The sequence below is a fragment of the Lepisosteus oculatus genome, chromosome 19, assembly GCF_040954835.1.
Source record: "Lepisosteus oculatus isolate fLepOcu1 chromosome 19, fLepOcu1.hap2, whole genome shotgun sequence".
Taxonomy (NCBI): Eukaryota; Metazoa; Chordata; class Actinopteri; order Semionotiformes; family Lepisosteidae; genus Lepisosteus; species Lepisosteus oculatus.
The window spans coordinates 17,187,532-17,209,068 of NC_090714.1; the positions used below are offsets into that span (position 1 = coordinate 17,187,532).

Genomic DNA, 21,537 nt, shown 5'->3' on the forward strand with positions numbered 1-21,537 from the left:
TAGATGGGTGAGCCTGTAGTATTGCCATGTACTGTAGTGCCAAAAATGTGGGTACAGTGTTCATTAAAACAGAGGAGTAGAATAACCCCAAAATATGGGTTTCTTATGAAGATGTTTTTTTCAGTGTGTGTATTTCATAAGAAGAAGCCCACATCTACATCGTGGTACTGTTGGGTTCTGACTGGTAGACTCGAACATCTTTTGGGGTTTAAAAGCCCAGCTGTGCCTCAGGCAAGAGCAGAACTCTTATCAGTGCTGCTAACTAGGCAGGTCACCTGCGTACTTAATACTTGCAGTGCACCGGTCACCACCAGGCTTCTCCCTGTCCACGTGTCTGCTGCCCAGGTTCTGCGGGACATCCTGAAGGAGGTGCAGGGGAACATGGTTCCTCGCAGCATGCTGAAGGAGTGGGCTCTGCACACCTTCCCCAATGCCACCGACTACTGGACCTTCCGCAAGATGTTCACCATCCAGCTGGCGCTCATCGGCCTGGCGGAGTTCGTGCTGCACCTGAACCGGCTCAACCCGGAGATGCTGCAGATCGCTCAGGTGGGCCCGGGCTCCTCGGCCTCAGTGCCACGCCCACGGGGTGATTTCAGTCACTGCTGCTTTAAGAAAGTCACATGCACTGACCCTTTACCCTGCGAGATCAGCGCTGCTTTGTGCTGTTTGCAGTGTCATCCTTTGGCTAATGAATTTATTGGGACTCATGGAGGTTTTCCCTGTGTACGTTTCTGCCGCTGTTGTCTGTCGTTAATTCAGACAGAACTGTGAGTGGATGCAGAGTAAATTCAGATGTGTGCTAATGAATAATAGCTTAATTAGGAAAATAGGTCAACTTTAATACCCTGGAAGGTCCCACTTTCCTTTGGGGAAAAAAACAGGTTGGGGGGTTGTGTTTTTGGAGAAAGAGAACAGTCCTACCTTGTTTCCTCACTCAGTACACAGGATATTACTTCCTGTGTCTAATTAGGCTACTCCAATGATAAGGACCATCCCATGCCAAAAAGACTTGATTACTCTCCAAAACCTGCAAAGCATTCAATTAAATTGACTGCGTACAGCTGATAGTATCTGCGCTAGTCTGCTCCACAGCAGGCTTTGGAATCCTTCTGGGCAGTGGGCACATTTAAAAGTCATTATTCAGAACGAAGCTGTCAAACACTCTGGCTGCTTGCAATCTTAATCTGCCTCTGCTGACAGGAAATGCATCTGATAGCACTGGGCATCTGGAATTCAGCATCAGGTCTGTCTTTGCATTATTGCAGTGTTCTGCAGTACAGATCCCATTAATCACAGAGAGATTATGTGGAGAATGTTAAAAGATTAGGAGATTTATATTTACACTGGAAAAAAATAGATTTTTATGAAATATCTTAGTGTGTACTAGGATTTGTGATTAACCTATTTCAGGCTGAAGAGGAATGTTTTTTTCCTCATTTTACAAATTGTTCTTTCAATGCATGCGATGCCAGTGCAGTTTTTTTCCCCCACAAGTTTTAGAAACTTGTTTCACACTTTAATGACCATGAATCCCTTTTCCTGTTGATCTACACGGCAACGGGAAACCTACAACCATTCTGCAACCTGCAGCCAAATTTTAAAATTGCTAATGTGAATGTTAAGAGTTCTGAAATAATTTCAGCAGTCAGACATCTTTCAAACAATTAAGCAATTGGGTATTACTTAAATCACAGGCTGATGGCTCAGGTCTGCTCAAATTTGGTTTCCTAACACTGAGTATACTCCTATTTTTTCAGGTTGTGTATTTGTTCTTTTCTGGAGTTTATAAAACCTTGGAATTGCATTGGTCCAGTAATACCCTGCCAAGCACTGACTCACAGATATGTTGTCTGATCTGCTTTCTATTCACACGTAGTGTCTCTCCCTTTAAGCTGCTATTCTGTCTAGCAATGCTCTGAAGTATTCTCTGTGTATTTCCATAGAGAATACTATGGAGTACTAATATATTAATACAGGATACGAACATTAATACGTTCATGATCATTAGTACTAATACAGAAATACGCAATTTATATTGCTTAAACAGTGTGAACAGTTTTGATACTGTAATGCCTTTAATGCTCCATTAAATACTTTGGATGCAGCAGCAACAGAAACCGAGCAACTTTGATTTTGTGGACTGTTACTTTATTCAAGAAAAACAGTTTCTGAGTGTCTAGATCAGTGTTTCTTAACCTTTTCTGCAGCCTATACCCCTTTGATTCTCAAAATATGTTCTCATGCCCCTTACCAAAAATCGTTGACTGAACTGGTTTTCAATGATTTTCCTTTAAAAAATCTGGCATGTCTCACACCTCAGGTTAAGAGCCACTGGTCTACACTGTATTCAGGAGTCCCAGGACCTAACCTGCATCTTTTACACTAAATCTTATGGGTATAATTAGTTCCTTTACTGCTGATTTGCTGTACATGTGCAGTACATTTAAGAACATGCCCCCTCTAATGCCCAGACAGGGTACGACTGTATCAGACGTTTGTCATCCTTCAAACTGGTACTTGGAGTTCAGCTAAGCTGAATCATAGAGCTTGTACAAGCACAGGAGGCGGTGAGGTTATCGAAGCAGACCCATAATAGCCTAATCGCATGGCTGTTACCACTAAGACTCAAGTGCAATTGTATCTCAGCTATTTTATTTTCCTTCCCTTCCTCAATCCAGCAGGGAAGCATCTGGGATTTGGCTTCCAGGCGCGAGGTGCTTGGATTTCGGTTTTAGCATTCATAGCGCGCATCCTGAGCAGGGGGCTTGCTGGGAGCAGCACTGCCTCTTATCAGCGCCTTCTCGGGTAGCGGCTGACCTCAGGAGCTGGAGGCCACTGGGGTAAATAATAGAGTTAAACAGCTTTCTATAAAGCTGTCAGAATAGTCTAGCTTCTTCCAATAACACTGTATTTTTTCTCAAAAACTCACACTTACATAAAAACAAAGAGTGGTTTTATAGAATTACAGCACTCTGCCAGGTCCTGGTTTTCAGTGGTAAATGCAGTTTTAACAGATAGGTGGCTACATGGATTCACCCTTTGGATATGTAGGGAAATGGGCATCAATTGCTTTGACTGTGTGTGACTATTTCAGAGATGCAACAAACCACTGGGTTTGCTTTCAAATTAAAAGCGATTGATTTCTTGGTATAGTTTGTGTCTCACAGCCTGGTGAGTTTTAGTCTAGGACTGCAATATGTTCTCAAAAGGTTACCTGAGGTTACTGCTAATCAGTCTGTTAAACCCATCATTAATCTACACAACAGGTACCCTGCGTTGTTGAAATACAGACATTAAATTTGGAATTTATTGTCTTGCAGGGGCCTGCTGCTGGTTTTTATTGTCATCTTATGGTGATGTTCTTTCTCAAACCCCCATGCGTTCAAATCAGTATTGAGATGTGTGCAAGGAACAGGCTTCATGTTTATAATTTTTTAAGGGAAGGAAACTTGTGCAGTGAATTTCACTAGTTTTACTAGCCATGGGTGCCAGTGTTTTCATGCAGTTGTTTTAATATTAAATCCTGTTTATTGTGTCATCAAGTGTCATTTCCAGTGCTAAATTAACCTTAAAGAGTCCATTGCTGCTCCTGTTGGTCATCCATTCTTCTGACATTTTCTCTTGCCTAAAATAACTGTCATTTTAATAGTGCAAATTCTTCCTGTTGTTACGTTGGAATGGTACGTCGGCTGTGAAATGGTTCATAACCCCTCGAAAGGCCCAACATGAATGCTTTTTTATCTCAGAATTTCAGCAGTGCTGCTCATAGAAATGGTTTTAATCAGACTGCTGTCTCTTATCGCCATGGCAGGACACTGGCAAGCTCAACGTGGCGTATTTCCGCTTCGACATCAACGATGCCACCGGCGACCTGGACGCCAACCGCCCCGTTCCCTTCCGCCTGACCCCCAACATCTCCGAGTTCCTGACCACTATCGGGGTCTCTGGGCCCCTGACCGCCTCCATGATTGCTGTTGCCCGCTGTTTCGCCCAGCCCAACTTCAAGGTAAGGTCACAGTGTCTGAAGCAGACAGCTCTGCTGGTCGGGCTCAGGTCATGCCAGCGCAGAAGAGCTCAGAGTGGGAGTGCGGCTGCCATTGATTTTAAGCGTGGTTCTGGAATTTGTGTGATGACTTTACCATAAAAAAATTCTTTAGGTACAATGTGAACGCTCTCATGGTGCAAGAAGACATCTGAAGGCAGTGTTTTTCTTTGTTGGGATTTCAAAGCGAGAGCTTTATCTATTTATCATGTGCAGTTTCAATTTCTCTTAGTCCACAAGCCATTTATCGTCATTGGGAACCTCTGATCTTGATGGTAAAATCTCATTTTCTTGCTTACTTTAAAGATGCTTACTTTCCAAGAAAGGCAGGTGGGTGACTAAGGCCAAGGAAAGATCAGTGCTGAAATCTGTAAGCATAGTGCTTCATCATCTGTAAAAACTGAAGGATTTTTTACAGTATCGATTATTACATGAGATGTGTGAACTGCTGTTTGCTTGAAGCTACAGTTGTAAGGATTTTCAAACCATTTTGTTGGTTCTTGAGAGAAAATGGAATTGCTTGAATTCCTGAAGTAGATGTTGGTGTTTCTCTGAGTTTTAAAACCTCAAATCCAAGGTAGTCAGCTTGCTTGTTGCCCCCCAGGATTTGTCACACTTCTTAACACAATCCTTTTTAGAAGCACTTTTTATTTAGATTAAGTATGTAAGGTCAATGAAAAACCATTATCACACAACCAAATAAATGTTTTACTTGTCAAGAGCTTTTATCACATTAAAAAAAGGAGGTTGGCCTTGGATGTTTATGATGTCATAATCTGCTTTTAACCAAAGCATAGTCAAGACATCTCCACAATTAGAATGCAAGCAGACCCTGCAGCAGTACAACTAAGATAATATTCCACCTTTTCCTTGTGTTAAAACACTAAAAGAGATGGAAAGAGGATGTTGTTTATTCTTCACTGGCTGTATGGATACATCTTTGTAGCCTGCTTTTTAAATGCGATGCAAAAAAATAGATTTAATAGGAGCACATATTAAGCACATGCCCTATACAGTATGTGATTATGATTAACGCTGACTCCTCCATTAACAAAGCATCTATATAAGAAGTAGTTCAGGTGGGTAGCTGCGTCAGCATGTGTAGTCTGCAAAGGAACAGGAAATAGGTTTATTCCATCCTGAAAAGAGAAAAGAGAAACACAATGTTTTGGCTGTGAAGCCTTCTATGGGTGTGTGTGCAGAACCGGAGTGACCCTCAGCTAGTTCCTACCCTCGCTGCTTGACCTTGCAGCTGCTCACACATCACACAGGATCAGCACCCGTGAGCAATATGAACGACAGCCGGAAATCCAGAATGCGCTTATCAGGTGTATAAGCCTTCTGTGGATTAAAGAAAATATAAATAAGTGACTCCAATGGATTTTGCCATTGTGAACACAACCCAGTGCTTTGGCTAATAACCTCTGATAAAGCAGAATTTAAAAATGAAATTGGTGACATGAAAGTTTTCTGTCATGTGACTAACACCAAGTTCTTCTAACTGTTGTTCTTGCACTCCACCTCTGGAATGCAAGCTCTTGAGAACAGAGCAAACGAAAGATCCCCCAAGTGAAATCCCTTGGCTTTGTAAGGGGAAGGATTCACAAGGGTCTGCATCTTTTGGCCCCATGACCCAGGCAAACTGCCACCCTTTGCTCATGTTGGGGAGTCACATAACCCAAACCCTAACAGCGCTGTCCAAGGGTGTTTATGCTGAGGAAACCTACACAGAAACACAACTGCAAGTCTTTAGAGGGTTCTGCTTTCTAATTATTGTGCAACTGTCAGAACTAATGAGGTAACAAGTCGAGGGTAAAAAGATAAGCTGGACAGAAGAGCACACAATGTTTTGGCCATGCAGCGTGCCGAGGGAGAGCACAGGTAGGAGAGGAGGAAGTGGGGTGAGGACAGGGGAAAGAAAGAGAGGGTGATTACCAGGACATGGGGGCTCAGGTCACGAGAGGAGGTGTGTAAACGGAGAAATGCAAAGGATTCATTTACAGGTTGATACTTTTCATACTTCCCCATGTTAACTGTCCCTCACGTTTCTACCTTATTCTCCCTATTTTCACCTCTTCTCTCAACTCATTCCTTCGCTCATCTTAACCCAGAACTGCTCCCCCTCGAAGCTCTTTAGCAGTAATGTTCCCACATCCCTTAATCCACTATAGTGTAGATCTGGAAGACACATGGAAAAATACAGAAGCACAGGGTGACTAGATGTAATTTACTAAGCAGCTGTTTCATCTGCACGTGCCCTTGAATGCCACAGCTAGCAGCATGTTTAGCTCCCAGTACTATGGATGTGTGGGGTTCATGCCACCGAGATCTCCCAAAAAGCAAAAGAAAATCAGTTTACAAAACTGATTCTTTTATACCTGCCCTAAAGAAAAGGGTGACTTGTGTTTGCCGTTTCATCTGTAATTTTTTGAAGTACTGCATGAATAAGCCATGATGTGAAGATAAGGTACATGACACACCTGATTAAAGAGTGCAGACAGGAAGGAAATCGCACTGGAGATAGGGAATGGAAGTTGTGCTGGCTCTCACTGCCTGTGCAGCTGTCAGTGTGATTTATGAACTGTACAGCTTTGATTTAAGTGTAAGGCATCTCTGAGGGTGTTTCAATGTGCATTTAGTAAACCTGCATAGGCAGAACAGTTTTGCAGGCATCAAGAACAAAGCATATTAAAATAATTTCCATACACAGTATAGACCATAACTGAAGCTTAATTGCCAGGAGTACGAGTGTGCTGCAGCATATTTTGGAATGTCCTGGGCGGAAAAGGGGGGAGTCAAAGGATAATTAAAAAAAAACATTTGTTTTCCTGTCTGACGCGCGTGGGCCTGGCAGTGCTTTAAAGTCAAAGGTTCCAGTCCGCTGGCAGATGTTTCCACTTGAGGTCTGCGACTCCTTCGGAAACGGGGATGTGGCCGTCCGGCCCGCGGCCCGCAGGCCCCCCGAGAGCCAGGGACCGCAGACTGCATGGCCTCCGCTCACCCACGCGGAGGGGTTTCTTAAGGCACGCTCACCCTTCCTGCAGCTGAAGGAGAGCAGTGATGAACTCAAGTGATTTACAAAAGGCCATTCGCTTCATTTGTGCTCAAAGCTAGATGCAGCAATGTTTTTATCTCACTTTAGCTGCCATTCCTTTACGAGTCTCATAAAGCTGAGCCTGGAGCTATGTTTATATTGCATTTATGTCTGTCATCAAATTAGGAGCTAAGCTCCTTGATAGAATAAAAATGAATTGCCTTCTTTAGTTCAGGATGTCAAAACTGCTTTCTTTCGTTCAGAAACATCTGTTTTCCTAGACAACCATTTTCTGGTCTGTGTATTTGCATTGGCCGGCTGCTTTTACCATTCAGGTCAGCAGGAGTCTGCATCCTCACCGTGTCCTGATTGTAGCAGAGCACCTGTAGTGATTCACAGTGCAGTAGTCTTCAGCTGAAATCTCTGAAGGCTTTACTTCTTCTTAGCTGTCATATCTATCTTTGTGGAGGCAAACTGGTAAAATAACATTGCTTTGATGCCACAGAAGGGGCATTAGCATTGTGTGCCATTAGTGTTGCATGAAGGGCTGTGTGCAGTACAGCCTGAGCCACTGCTTGTGTATCAGAAATCCAGTAGGCAGTCATCCTATATCCAAGCAGAGGTATTTGACTAATGGGGGGAAAAATAAATTATGAATAGACTTGTCTGGAGTCGTGCCTACAAATCTGAGAGTGTTTTCCTCACATTGTTTTGAGCTTCAAGTCTTAGGAACTGAAAACTCCTTCCAATTTAGAGATAATGTTTAAAAAAGACCCAGAGGGAGGAGCCAGTTCTTGCATTGGTACTAAGTGATAATATCTTATTACTAATTAAAAACATTGTGCCATCAGTTGTTGTGACTCTAATCCAGAAGCAAATCTCTTGAGCTTGGCACAATACAAGGCTCCTTGGTTCACTTTTTTCCAGCATGCTACCAGCTGCACGCTTGTAACTCATATGGCAGAGAACATTCATCAGATAGGTGCAATAATTTCTGAAGAAATAAATAGAAGTAAATATAGCCTGTAATCATACTACAAAGTTGTGATTAGTAGTCACTCTTACGGTTCAATGGCTTTAATTCATGGTCCCGTTCGAGTTTGACCTGCAGAGACAGCAAGAATCTTTACCATTTACAGATTGCATCTGCACATCTGCCTGAGCAGCACTGAGCATGTTGTGAAGTTCCTCTTCATATTTGGCTGTGCTTTTTGGTGTTTTCTTCATGTTAAGACTGGTATACATCAGCATTCCTTTGATCTGTTTTTTAATAAAATGTTAGCCATGCATCTCACTTGTTTGCCAGAAATTAAAACTCTCTCTGACACTGAAGGAGCATAATCTATTTAAAATGACAGCACTGTTTCTTTGTGAACAATGGCACTGCATCTTCCAAGTTGTACATTCTTCTCCTTTCTTCTCATTGAGCCTTGCAGTACATTGAAGTTGAGCTGAGGAACAGTTTTATGACTTTGCTTAGTTTTAACAGGCCTCTGTTATTGTAAGAACTATTTGCAACAGATTTGATAGAAATGTAGCTCATTCTTAGTTTTAAGAGCTGATGTTGAAATGACTTATGCAGGAATGGGATCGGCCCGTTTTTCTGCAATGGCCAGGCTGTTGAAACTGCCCAGGAGTGAGGATGGGAAGACTGTGGCCCTGCGGGGGGTGCTCTTGAGCTGTCTTCTAGACAGGTTCAGCCTGCTCTGCAGTGCTCGGCTTGACTGGGCTGCGGCCCCGTGCAGGCTGCACAGCTGCAGGAGGTTATAGGGTGTTACATTTGATTCTGTTTACACTGGGGCAGGTTTTAAAAACAACAGCATGCTACAGTACCCTAGGATAGCATTTCAATAGTTTTTCACAAACATTTTAACTCACTGAAGTATGTTCAAGGCGATTAAATAGAATGTTTCAGTAAATCCAGAAAGGCAAGTTTTGTGGTTAGATGTTTCCTTAAACTATCTTTAGTTGGTGTCATGACTATTGTATTACGATTAAAAAATGTAGGTCTAGTGATATGTTATTGTTTCATTGGATGGGGATGGTGATACTGGGTATTGATATTGCATTAGACCTATTAATAGAACCTAAAATGGAGCCCATTTTTAAACAATATGAAGTAAATCCCCTGTCAATCTTATGCCATTAGAAGTTCTGTCATAAGCTCTACTGATTTTTATTACATAATCAGACATGCCATTCTGAGTTTGGTTGTATGAATGCAAGCTACAGTGCTATTCACAAACTACTGCCTAATTTAGCAACAATGCTACATTGTAAAATCAAATTACAGGTGCAGTTTTTTCACCTGTCAAATAGTGTAAAACAACAGACTGTTTTTTGTACCAATTCTGTTACTTTTCATTCTCATACTACAAGCATCCAGTCTAGAACTTCATTTAGCAGCAGATTCAAGGTGAAAATATTATGAATTACAGATTAAGAGGTGTTATCTGGCTAAGGATCATAAAACAATTACTGGTGTTACATGTTAAATGTCTAATTAGTAAGTGGACTTGATGTTTGTTTTTACAGAGCATTTGGACAAGGTATAAGTTATAAGGTCAAGAAGGATTTTAGTTTTTGTGTGACCCAGTATATGATTTTTATTAAGCATGTGAGAAAATACTAAACCTCTGAAGATCCCTCCATCCAATCCTAGTTGCTGTTGCCCTAGGTAACAGGTATTGATTACTGTTTGAAGCTGTTCAAGTTCGGGGCTTTTTTGTAGAGCCCCCAGTCTTCACTTGTGTCTCAAAGTTCCTCAACTCTCAAAGCAGCTTGTTAAAATTTTTAGACATGCCGCAGGAGCATTTTACCACTGCTGGTGTTGCAAAGACCGGGAAAAAAAATAATAGAGAACGTCAAAATAACATGATTTATCACCTGCAAGAGCTGCCTCTAATCTCGAGGTTGTTCCGCTCTCTTCCTGCCCCTGTCCCAGGTGGATGGGATTCTGAAGGCCGTGCTGCGTGACGAGATCATCGCCTGGCACAAGAAGACTCAGGAGGACACCTCCATGCCCCTGTCGCCCGCGGGCCAGCCGGAGAACATGGACAGCCAGCAGCTGGTGTCCCTGGTGCAGAAGGCCGTGACGGCCATCATGACCCGGCTGCACAACCTGGCCCAGTTCGAGGGTGGGGAGAGCAAGGTCAACACGCTGGTCGCCGCCGCCAACAGCCTGGACAACCTGTGCCGCATGGACCCTGCCTGGCACCCCTGGCTCTAGGCTGGCCGTGCTCTTGGAGGCGCAGGGAGAGAGGGCCGTGGGCGTCGTAAAGGGATCTTCTTCAAGTAATACACTTCAGGGCTGCAAAAATGCTGGGCTTACCCACGCCCAGAATAAAATAACCCAGGATATGGAAGGGGCAGTAACTTTGTTCTCGGACTGCTGAGGAGCGCTGAGGTACCCACTGAAGAATGCACTGTGGAAACGGTTCTGTCAGAGCCGTGTGGCAGCCTGGGGGAACCGTGCTCTTCTAACACACTGGATGAGACGGATCTCCTGAAGTGCGCAAAGTGGTTTGATTGTTGTGACGTCCCACTGTCACGTCAAAGGGAGCGATGTGCAAGCTGTCTGTCCCGTGTCCTGCATCAGTATAAAGAGCACAGTATTCAGCTGAAAGCTTAAGCAGAATCATTTATTGAAAATGACATTTCTGAAGGGTGTTTTTTTAATTTATTATTATGCATACTGTGATTTCAATTGCTGTAACATCAGATAGTGAGGTGCTGTAATCCACCTGCTTATGCTGAGACATTGTGAGCAAAGCACACACATGCAGCCTTGCTGGGGAGGAAAAGGTCAGGCTGATTACCGTAGCCCCCCCAGGCCTTTTCCTCTTGCTGTCGTTCTCTCTATAGAGAAACACATCTGTGGAACTGTAGCCTCAATTAAAGGAGGTGACAGGAGCTAGCGATACCCAGATGTGGATTTCAGTTAAATATGTTTTAGATGCACACCTTAAATGTAGATTTAAAGGTTGTGTTTTTTTTTTTGTTTTCAGAGCAGCCTGGTTGTGTTGGAAATAAAACTCTCAATCAGAGCCAAAAGGGACCAGAAGTACAAGAATCACTGATTTGGGGTAGCACTGTTATCATGCAGGTCAATCTACAGAGTACAGGCCATCCAGCATCATTTCACTGGCTTGTCTCAATATCATTTTGTTCAATACAGCTTACAATTCTATTTAAGCAGTGCATGTGAATAATGTGCTGTATTCTTTTTGAGTTACTGCCTTTTAAATGTAATACAAACCTGAACTGAAGGGTCAGTGTTTCTGTCCATTAGAGAGACTTCTTGACTTTGCGTGTTGCCAACTGTGGTTCCTGCCTGTCTTGAATCTCCACTGAAGGCCATGCTGAACATTTTTAATTTTACATGCGAGTGACTTACTGGATGTGATCAAATTCAAAGAAGGACAAAATGCATATATGCAGCTTATATTTTTGTATCTGGATTTTTTTATTGCAAAAAAATCCACATTTACCAGTAAGGGTCTCCATAGACTAGTGTGACAGTTCCCAGCAGGTATACTTCATTTTAATAGAAAGAAGATGAGGGATAAATCAACCAAGTGAATGAAATAAACACTTATGTATTTGTTAAAAATTGAAATGCTCGTATTCGAACTATAAAATGCTGTGACCTTTTTTAACCCAATTTTGTAAAGGTACTGTAACGCATACAAAATGTTCCATTCTTGGGGTTCAGGCTGAGATGTACAGATGCATTTTGTAGAAATAAAATGCTGTTTTGTTAAAGATTCTCAATGGGTATTGCTTACCCTTCAGAAACAAAACAAATCGTTAAGGCTGCTGTTCAATTCTTGATTGAAACCTCCTACAGGTGCTTTTGGAAATGGAGGAATGCTTGCCACACTGCTGCTCCCTATCTTTGCAGGAGGAAAACAAACTAGTGATTTATTGTGAGTCTTCAGAGCTTTCACACTTTCATACCACATGTACTTTTGTTCATTAGCTTTAGTACCTGCAGCTTTTACAGCTGGCTTCATCCACCACTGCAAACAGCGACGAGATACTTGGCACATGCGTCCTGTATAAATTAAATTTGGGAACACTATGGAAATCGCCTTCAAGGAAGGATGCTCCTAGGAGCCTCCGTTAGAGCTGAGGAATCTTGTTAGTTTGAAGATCTGAGTATGTACTTCTGCAGTTCTGGTATGCAATGCTCTAAGACCAAGGAATGTTAAACAGAGCGTGTATGTGATGCATTTCATCTTGTGTTGAAGATATGTTTGAACTAAATGTTGAAACTATGGTATGTTTCAACTTTTTTTAATGGCTTAAATGCATTTTGTATTAATGCAAAATGCTCCAAGAGGCATTCTGTCTGTTAGATCATTATTCCCCAGTCAGAGTTGATGGTCTGTCTGGCAGAGGGGGCTGACAGCTGCGAGACAAGCTGCTGAATGATGCATTACTCCAGTGATTGGAGTGCCTGTGTGCTGCCTGATTCACAGGCACTGTATCACTGCTGCCAAGCAATAAGCTAAACCACAGCACTTTTTCTTCAAACATATTGGCCCAGTGCTATTTTGTCAAGAAAAGGTAAAGATTTGCATCATGTTAGCATAGAAACCCTTGCAATGTTAAGGGCAGGGTAGTCTGCTGGTAATACACTGCATCTGTGATTGCCTGTAGTATTAGGTTTGTAACGCCCAGTATCCTACAACCTGTCTACTCACTTACATGCAACACTCACTTCTGAGTCCATCTACAGTACAGCCTTTGTTATAGCAGCCAAGCTGAGAGCAGAGGGGTGATTTGTTAAAAACAAGGGTGGTCCTCATCTTCCTTTGCTGGATCCAAATAAGCTCAGAGCACTCATAAGGATCACAAGAGTACTCTTGGCTGACTAGTTATCTTCTTGAAAGGCCAAGTCTGACACTCATCTCCAAAGGAGACCCTGCCTTCATGCTATGGTTTGCTCAGTGCAAGGTGTGCTCACAGAACTGCTTGTCAGCCCTACTGCCAATCACCTTTCAAGGCTAGAGGAACATGCAAACACAGACAAAACAAGTTCTTGATATATCTATAAAACACCCAGAGGAGATGCTGTGTGAGGGAGATGTCAGTGTCAGCACTTCATCTAGTCAGATCTGTCAGCGGAGTCTGTTGCAAACCTAGTGAAAGTCTAAGTAGCTGCGAGTCTGAGGAAGCAAGGGAGCTGAACGCATGTTCTCCGTGTGGCCACCTGACTGCTGTACTGAGGAAGCCTGCCAGCTGGATGGGTGTGCTGAAAAGGAGAAGAGAGCTGAGCTCCAGGAACCTGCTTCCAGTGTAGGGACCCTGGGAGCTGGTCCCTCTCGGGAGACCGGCCCTCGTGCTCTCGAACCGGAACCCCCCGTTAACAGCCGGCTCCTGCTTTCGCCATGGTGCTCCAGTGCAAAAGGCAGCTGCAGCCATGATAAGTGTCCGTTTCATCTCTTGAAATCTTAAGATAGAAATGTGGCCTACAGTCAGCTCAGTACTTCCTTTTAACTAAATGTTGGTAATTCTCTGCAATTTCCTCATACAATTTATTATATATATATAAAGAGACATATTTAGTTAAATGGGAACCTGTTTTTTTTTATTTACTAAATCCATAATGTATTTTTTTTTTCAATACACAAATAAGATGTTTGTGTTTAATGGTCATGCTGTGGCTGCAGGCATTTTATGAATGGTTTTATAAACCTAGCATGGACCTTATAATTTTCAGTGTGCAATTTTCTAGACCAATATTTTGTTTTCTTGGAGATGGACAATTATCAGAAAACTAGAGGCATGCAGAGAAGGTTTGAAAGGAGTAAAAGTGAAACAAATCTGCTTTATTAACAGGAGTAAAAATCTAGCCAGGAGTTTTGACTTACTCCATCAGACTTCCTTCATTCGGAATTCCAAATCAATAACACTCCCTATTGCCTAATTAAAAATCAAGCTTCCTCTGCAAACCTTTACTTTCTGTTCTCTTCAGGAAATCAAAAGACCTTTGTTTTAATTGCACCCAGCCAAATGAGTGTCAGATCAGTGTCCAGCTGCCCTCTTTAGTTCTGTGGCACGGTGGTGCAGGGCTCTGGGCCTGGGTACATTTCCAGACCTGGGGTGCTGTCTGTGTGGAGTCTGTATGTTCTCTCAGTGTTCATGTGGGTTTCCTCCGGGCGCTCCAGTTTCCTTTTTAAAGACTAATAGTCATAAAATCATGTTGCCATCCTAACCTTTCAATGTGGTAGAAAGTAGAGTCACCAGGGTTTAGGTGTTGTGAAATGGCTGGAGGCACACATAAAATGAATACTATCAGGACAGAACCCACACAGTCCTCCTGCAACCATTCTGCATTCTCTCTCCTGTGAGATCTAGAAATCCATCTAGGTTTTAGCATTGTAATTCATGTATAAAGTTTATTTTTATAGTGTTGAGGGACTGAAGTGACTCTTGGAAATATTATACATAAGGTTCGATTGTGTTTAAATTAATTTTAAATCATAGGAAACAAAAATAATGAAAAAACATCAGAGCTCACCAGGCCAAGAAACTACAGGCTCCAAGGGGGGCTAGACAGTGTCTTTCCTCCTTAAAATGAACTTATCTGCAAGTTAATCTAAAGTTATTCTTTTGATTCTATTGTAATGGATCTTTCCTATGGAATTTTAATGATGTTAAATGTTTGATTGTGGCAGGATATTATGTACAGTGTCTTGCAAAACACATTGATTAATGCACAGGAGGAAAATGTCACAGAAGTCCTGAGTTAATCAATATAGCAAATGCTACACAATGCTGATTGTAATTATTAATTCAGATTGCCTTAGGGTGTTTTAAAATTAACTCTTGTCCTCTCATTCTTTTCCACTCTTTAAGACAAAACGTGTATTTTTATGCTAATTCTGTACGGCCAAATGCAGTGGTCCCTTCTCTTAACACTCACAAAGCACCGTTTAAAGAATCTGTTGCACCCAAACATTTCCTACTATAGTGTATATTAAATTATAGTAATAGATTAGCACCCTGGACATCCTGTAATACTTTTTCTTAATGTTTCTTTGGCTTGTTCATTGTTCACTGTTACTGTGTACATATATTGGCATTCAGCGGAAAAGTGGATATTTCCTTTGCTACTTTTTTTTTAACATGCTGTACATCATGTACTGTATAGTAAAACAGTGCTAAAAAAGCCATTTTACCCAAATGCACTGAAATGCTAAGCATTAGTTCAGTAATAGCGGGGGTCTCGTACTTTCACAAATCTGGTGTTTCTGAGCTCTGCATGCAAACACATCTCCTCCAGAATCTCTGTGTTTGGCGGGAAATACAATATTTTGAAGCTGGTGTTTCTCTCTGCTGTCTAATGGCAACACAAAAACTGCCCTTTTTGAGGTGTTTGAATTGTGGGTCTTCATTAACTAAAGTAAACAGCATGAGCCTGGCCTGCGGAGATGTGCAGAGGAGTGTGGGAAAAGGAGCAGATCACAGTTTACATTGAATTCTCAGTGAAGTGCCAGGAACGTGGAGGAACATAGGGATCTGTGCCAGAGGCCAAACACTTCAGCAGAGAATGAGACTTTTTAAATATATATTCAGAAGTTCATTCCAGCTGTGAACGCGAGAGCCAGGCTATGACACAATTCTGTTTAAACATCTACGTACTGTATGAAAGAGCACATTCAAATGCATAAGGAAATGAATAGCTGCATTGCAATCCATATGCACACAGCGAAAACAAAACTTAAAAGGGTAATCTGTGTTACAGGTTTTTTCATTATCTAAGTGTGTATAAATTATATAAGAAAGGCTGGCCAGCTTTTCACTTTGCTTGCAGTATCTGGCGCATGACGTATCCCATCTTCAACCAGTGATCTCCGGACTATGGGACCTGGCATCAAACCCCCATTAGAAATGAGTGCTTTCCTGGCTGAGCCACTCAGAAACTGACTGCTTCTGCCTCTGTACCCACACGTCCTTATCAGAAAGCTGGCAGGCTGAGACTGGGTGCATTCCTGTTCTCTCCCACTATCACAAAGCCAGCAAGCCCAATCTAGTCCGCGTTTCCCCCTCCCGGGGCGAGACCATGGGTTCCCCCGCGCCGCCCTGCCTCTGGAGCCCTTACCTCGGTCCCACTGGGCCAGCACCCCGTGCGATCCCGTCCCCACGTCGAGCCTCTGGGACCTTCAGCCGTGTGATCGGTGGGATTTCACCTGGGGGCAGAAAAGAAATCCATCAGCTCCCCCAGCACAGCTGTTGGAGAGCAGCTTTCTCCAGGGCCTCCAGTGGCTTCCTCAGTGGCGTGAGGAGACGTGCTTAAGGGCTATTTTCTGCTTTCTTTCAGGAGACCTGGAGAATAATTACATAGCGCCAGGGAAGGTCATCCTGGCAATTGTTTTGTTGAAGCACTGAAAGGACTGCATGCCAGTATGATTCATAGTGTGAAATTGTACTTTGATGGAACCATAATTAGATTCTTATCACTTTCAACTAGGCTCAGCTCGCTGCTGTATAATTGTCCTGGATTATCTGCCACACGTCTCCTCGATTAAAAACTACAGCGTGGGGTTTTAATGGACTCTGTTCCAATCAACACGTAATGAAGACTGGCAAATTCAGCCCTCCAAATTAATCCAAGACAGCAGCCTGTGGAATGCTAGTAATGCCGGGTGACAGTGACAGGTAATACTTTCTCATAATTATATTACACCAATACAGACCGGCTCCGGCTGAACGCCAGTAATGAGGACATTCTCCACAGCTCCTGGGCTACAGGCAGGATAAGGTACCTCCTTTATACCTGACACCTTTATTAGCCCAGTGATCCACCGTACAAATTCGATTTTAAAGTAATAAGAGAGGATTTTGCTGTTCGTGTTTTTTTTTTAGTGTCATGTTTACAATTTGTAACATCAGTTCATCAGTCAAATCTTCTTTGTATACTTAGCTTCAAAAGAAGTCTGACTTCTGAATTCACAAAGTTCTTACCAGAAGAATGACAGTTTTGTTTGTGGCAGCTTCACTGATGTTTTATTGCACTGACATGATACGGGTAAATTTGTTTTATTGATTAATATCTGTCATGAATGTTGGCACAGTGGTTAGCTTTGGTACCTCACAGCGCTGGGGCCTGGGTTCGACTCTTGGGGTGCTATCTGTGTAGAGTTTTATGTTCTCCTCCTGCCTTGTGCCTTTGTGTTTGTTTATGTTTGCCAGGATAGGCTCCAGCTCCCCTGCGAGCCTTAACTGGATAAAGTGGTTAGAAAATGTATGGATGAACTGGAATGTTGTCGTGTCAGGAAGATCAGCAGGTCTCAGGACATGGACAATATTGCACTGTGCAAAAATGTTTCCAGCAAGCACTGCAGGTAGGCATCTGCAGCGACTAGTCTCTCCTGCCCAGACCACCACAGCTGCACCTCTGCATTGTCTGTTGTACAGCACAACTAGCCGATCATTATGTACAGTATGTCTGTATAATGTCACTGATGCCCATCAGGGTGGTTTGCAATAACCACCTCTGCACTAATGGTGAGATCATCTTTTAAGGGACTCAGTCTAGCTTCCAACTTACTGATGGCGAAACATGATAGCATTGTTCTCTTCACAAGGGAGTAGCGATACTTATCTATGACACTCTGTGACAATGTTCTCGTCATTCAACAGGTTAAATCATTTCATCAACTGTGCCCCATGGGCTCTACCATTAATGGGATGAGTGTCCCCAGGTTGCTCCACACACGCAAACTTAAGTACTGCCCAGGTCTGGCTACTGAAACCTAGCAAGATCAGGCTTCAATCTGGTATAAGTGCTGGTAAGTCCACCAACCACCCTACTGGTCCTGGAAGGCAGGTGTGTCTTCAGGTTTGCCAGGTCTCTATGAAGCAGCAGCACTACTGGCAGAAACTGTTAAACAGGTCAATTCAAGCCAATAATGAACCAACAGAGGATGTTAATAGTCCAGCTGGACTGAAACCCGAAAATGTACCACCCCTCCAGATCTCAGCTCTGGCTGATGGATACTTCTCTCTCTTACTTCAAAACACACATCCAATGTTATTTTCCACCGCAAATGGAAAAGATGGAAGTTCTGTACTATGCAATGTCTCAGTTGTCAGTCTGTAAGAAGCTTTGCTCTGTTACTGTTGAGATATATTTATATTTAAGCCCATACTGTTTGTCTCTTCCTGCAGAAAGGGACACAGATGATTCTGTCTAAATTACAGTTTTCCAAGTGCATATAAAACAGAAACTGTTTGGACTTCAGCAGACAACAGACATTTTTCTAAAAGTTAATAATAATAATAATAATTATAATTGCTTACACTTATATAGCGCTTTTCTGGACACTCCACTCAAAGCGCTTTACAGGTAATGGGGACTCCCCTCCACCACCACCAATGTGCAGCATCCACCTGGATGATGCGACGGCAGCCATAGTGCGCCAGAACGCTCACCACACATCAGCTATCAGTGGGGAGGAGAGCAGAGTAATGTAGCCAATTCATAGAGGGGGATTATTAGGAGGCCATGATTAGTAAGGGCCAATTGGAAATTTGGCCAGGACACCGGGGTTACACCCCTACTCTTTTCGAGAAGCGCCCTGGGATTTTTAATGACCACAGAGAGTCAGGACCTCGGTTTTACGTCTCATCCGAAGGACGGCGCCTGTTTACAGTATAGTGTCAGTAAAAGTTAAAGGAATAAATGCAGTAATTAAGAGCATACAGTTCTTTACAAAATAATACAATTTTTATTCAACATTTTTAGTGGGATTCAATTTACACTAGACTTCTGCCAGGCTTGTAATTACAGATTCTGTAAGAATTCTGTAATTCTGTGATGCTCCAATCATGACTTGTTACATCAGGGTGTCTCTGAGATCAAACAGGAAATTGCTTATTGCACTTCACAGTCTCTGAGCAAAAGGATCTTGCTTTGAAGGCAGGTAAGTGTGAGACATGCTGGGTTTCAGATGCAGCACACACCTTCTTGTTACAGGTCTTATCTGCGCACTAAGCAGAGCTGCTCCAGCCAGCTGGGAAGCATGGCTCGTTCTGCAAGAGGAAACTCAGCAGGGAAGCGGACTGCATTCCTATTATCATGTCAGTCTGTCTCGGAGCACTTCCGACATCTCTCAGGTCTGTGTGGGAAGCAATTCCCAATCCCGCTGCTCCGCGATGAAGGCAGGCACGGAATTAAGAGCCTACAAGTAATTTAAAGCTCAGACACAAGAAGAATTACAGCTTTTCTGCCTTGAAGTCTTTCACATTGGGTTTTGTTCCTACTGTATATACTGTATGTTCATTATGCATTGAGCGCACAGTACAAATTCATTAAGAGGACATTTTAAGAAATAGATCAATGTGGATATATACATATACCCATCCAAATGTGTTTTGTTTGCATGTAAAAAGCCAAGTTGTTTGAAAAGCCAACAAGGCGAAGCTTCTTGAAAGTCTTGGCAAAGCAGAACAGTAATAAGGTGGATCACTAGAAATCTGTGTAGGATGCAACCCTGTAATTTCTCCCCTCACAGTGACTTCTCTGCCAATTTCTCTTCATTCAGACTTGCGCACAGAACAAAAAAATTAGATCCAGTTTTTCTATACAAAATTGCCTGCCAGTCTTCTGTTATTAAATTTGACCACAGGAAAGAAAAAAAAAGAGCCAGCAGTGCACCTTAACTCTCTAGTGGGAGTTCTGGAAAACAGTGAATAGCACACTACACCCTGACCAGGGGTTCTCAAGACAGGCAGGTCCACTTTCAAAGGCTTTTTTTCCTTTCGGGAAATTGGGATCAGTGTAGCTGAGACCCCTGTGACAATCAGGCAAAGAGCACGCTGTTTAAGAGATTTGAAGAAATCTGAGTTGTCGTGGCAACACTGGGTCCTCAGCAGTAAGGGGTCTGTCTCTTCATAGTGTGTGCGATGCTTTTGTATTAAGAGAACATCAATTTCTCCGCTTAATACGACAGCCCCACTTTCAAACATTTCTTTCAATGTGGCTATTTTTTTTTGCTTCCCCACATCAAGGGTTTGTTGATTTTGTCTTAATGAGGAGAAAAAGCCCTATTGACGACGACATCAGCACTGCTGATTTTGGTGCCTGGGAGAAGAAGAGGAGAAATACATCTTGGCTTCTCTCCCCTGACCTCCCTGTCTCTTTTGTTTTTCAAAAATAAAGGTAATTTATAGCAAGCACTAATTAGGAAACATAGGCCCACTGCACCCCTGCTTCCAAGAGACATGCAATTAGCTCTCATTACAGCCAACTCATTAACTCTTTAAAGTTCCAAGCCTTGCATCAGAGCAGCAGAAGAAACCCTGGGCTTGGGCGAAAGGGGACGAGCTGGTTTCTTGAAAGATTACACAGCTCTCCACATGCAAGACAGGCAATGTGCAGCCATTTTCATCGGGAATATTTTACTTCTTTCAAAGAGAGAGGGGGGGATTTCATTACAGATTCGTTAAAGCACTTAAAGCCAGGTTTTGTACCCTGCACGGCATCAGCATGCAGAGCATCAGCAAAATCAAGTTAGTTTTAAGTTTCTTGACAGCTGTCCTCTACCTGAGGATGGAAGCTCTTTCCTCAGAATGTCACATGTACTGTATAAGAACGTAAGAAAGACTACAAAGAGGAATTTGGTAGTTAGTAGCTAATTGATCCCAGGATCTCACCCAGCAGTTCCTTGACACCTTCAACAACATGGTTTAGTAGCTTGTTTCCTACTCCCACAACTCTTTGCATAAAGAAATGCCTCCTGTTTTCAGTTTTAAATGCACTTCTTAGTTCCCACAAGAGTCCTCTGGTTGGTGTTTCTCTCCAGGAGATGTGATAATAATGCAATCCTGGAGGGTTGTCTTAAAGGGGGTGATGGATGAGGCAGACGGCTGCCGTTGGGTGAGGGAGCGAGGTTCGCTGGACTGAGTGTCAGGAGTGTCGGATCGTGCTGGAGCAGAATGCCAGGGTTCCCTGCTCCTGCCTTGTCACTTTCCATTATCTCTGAAGAGCTTTGTCTCAGCCAGCACAGGGGTTAATCCTGAAGAGAGCACTGCAAATTCATCCTTGGCACCCAGGGCTAAATCAGCTGCCGCACTCTTGAGAGCTAATTTGATTCCGTTCTGATGCCTCCTCCATTAACTGTTCATCTCCCTTTGGCTCCTGCAGCTCTCCTCCCTCCCCTGTCCTGACTTCATTCATCATTGCCAGGGGGTGATTCATTGCACACCTCTCATAAAACATGTTACTTTTGTTTCTGTACAATAAAAAAAAATGGAAAAATGAAACTTCCACCTAAGAACAAAACTGTTTTTTGGGCAATCCAACAGATTAAAAAAATGGGAACTACAGCCATCTTCCCCTGCAGATTATATTTACATTAAAAGTTAGTATTGTTTTTGTTTTCACATCCCTGGAATAAGTATTTTAAGAAACTCAAGTTTTTCTGAACACGTGCTAACGGTGTCC

At 42.8% G+C, this 21,537-nt stretch overlaps 1 protein-coding gene and 1 long non-coding RNA gene across 6 annotated transcripts in view; one reads left to right on the plus strand and one right to left on the minus strand.

The window, feature by feature from the left end:
- trrap (transformation/transcription domain-associated protein) overlaps positions 1-11,843 on the plus strand; it is a 97,373-nt gene extending 85,530 nt beyond the window's left edge. For both annotated transcript variants that reach the window (XM_015360158.2, XM_015360159.2), the window contains 3 exons: positions 346-549; positions 3,815-4,009; positions 10,024-11,843. In XM_015360158.2, the coding sequence (XP_015215644.1) occupies positions 346-549; positions 3,815-4,009; positions 10,024-10,308 (684 nt within the window). In that variant the 3' untranslated portion in view covers positions 10,309-11,843. The remainder of the gene's footprint in view (positions 1-345; positions 550-3,814; positions 4,010-10,023) is intronic.
- LOC107079010 (uncharacterized) overlaps positions 4,005-21,537 on the minus strand; it is a 339,701-nt gene continuing 322,168 nt past the window's right edge. Inside the window, exons 8-10 of one of the 4 annotated variants that reach the window (XR_011182780.1) lie at positions 16,192-16,279; positions 5,277-10,668; positions 4,005-5,184 (exon numbers count right to left, since the gene is read on the minus strand). This is a non-coding gene — a long non-coding RNA (uncharacterized lncRNA). Of the gene's footprint in view, positions 10,669-16,191; positions 16,280-21,537 lie in introns of all 4 variants that reach the window. The other 3 variants (XR_011182782.1, XR_011182781.1, XR_001479981.2) reach the window with 3 other exon arrangements.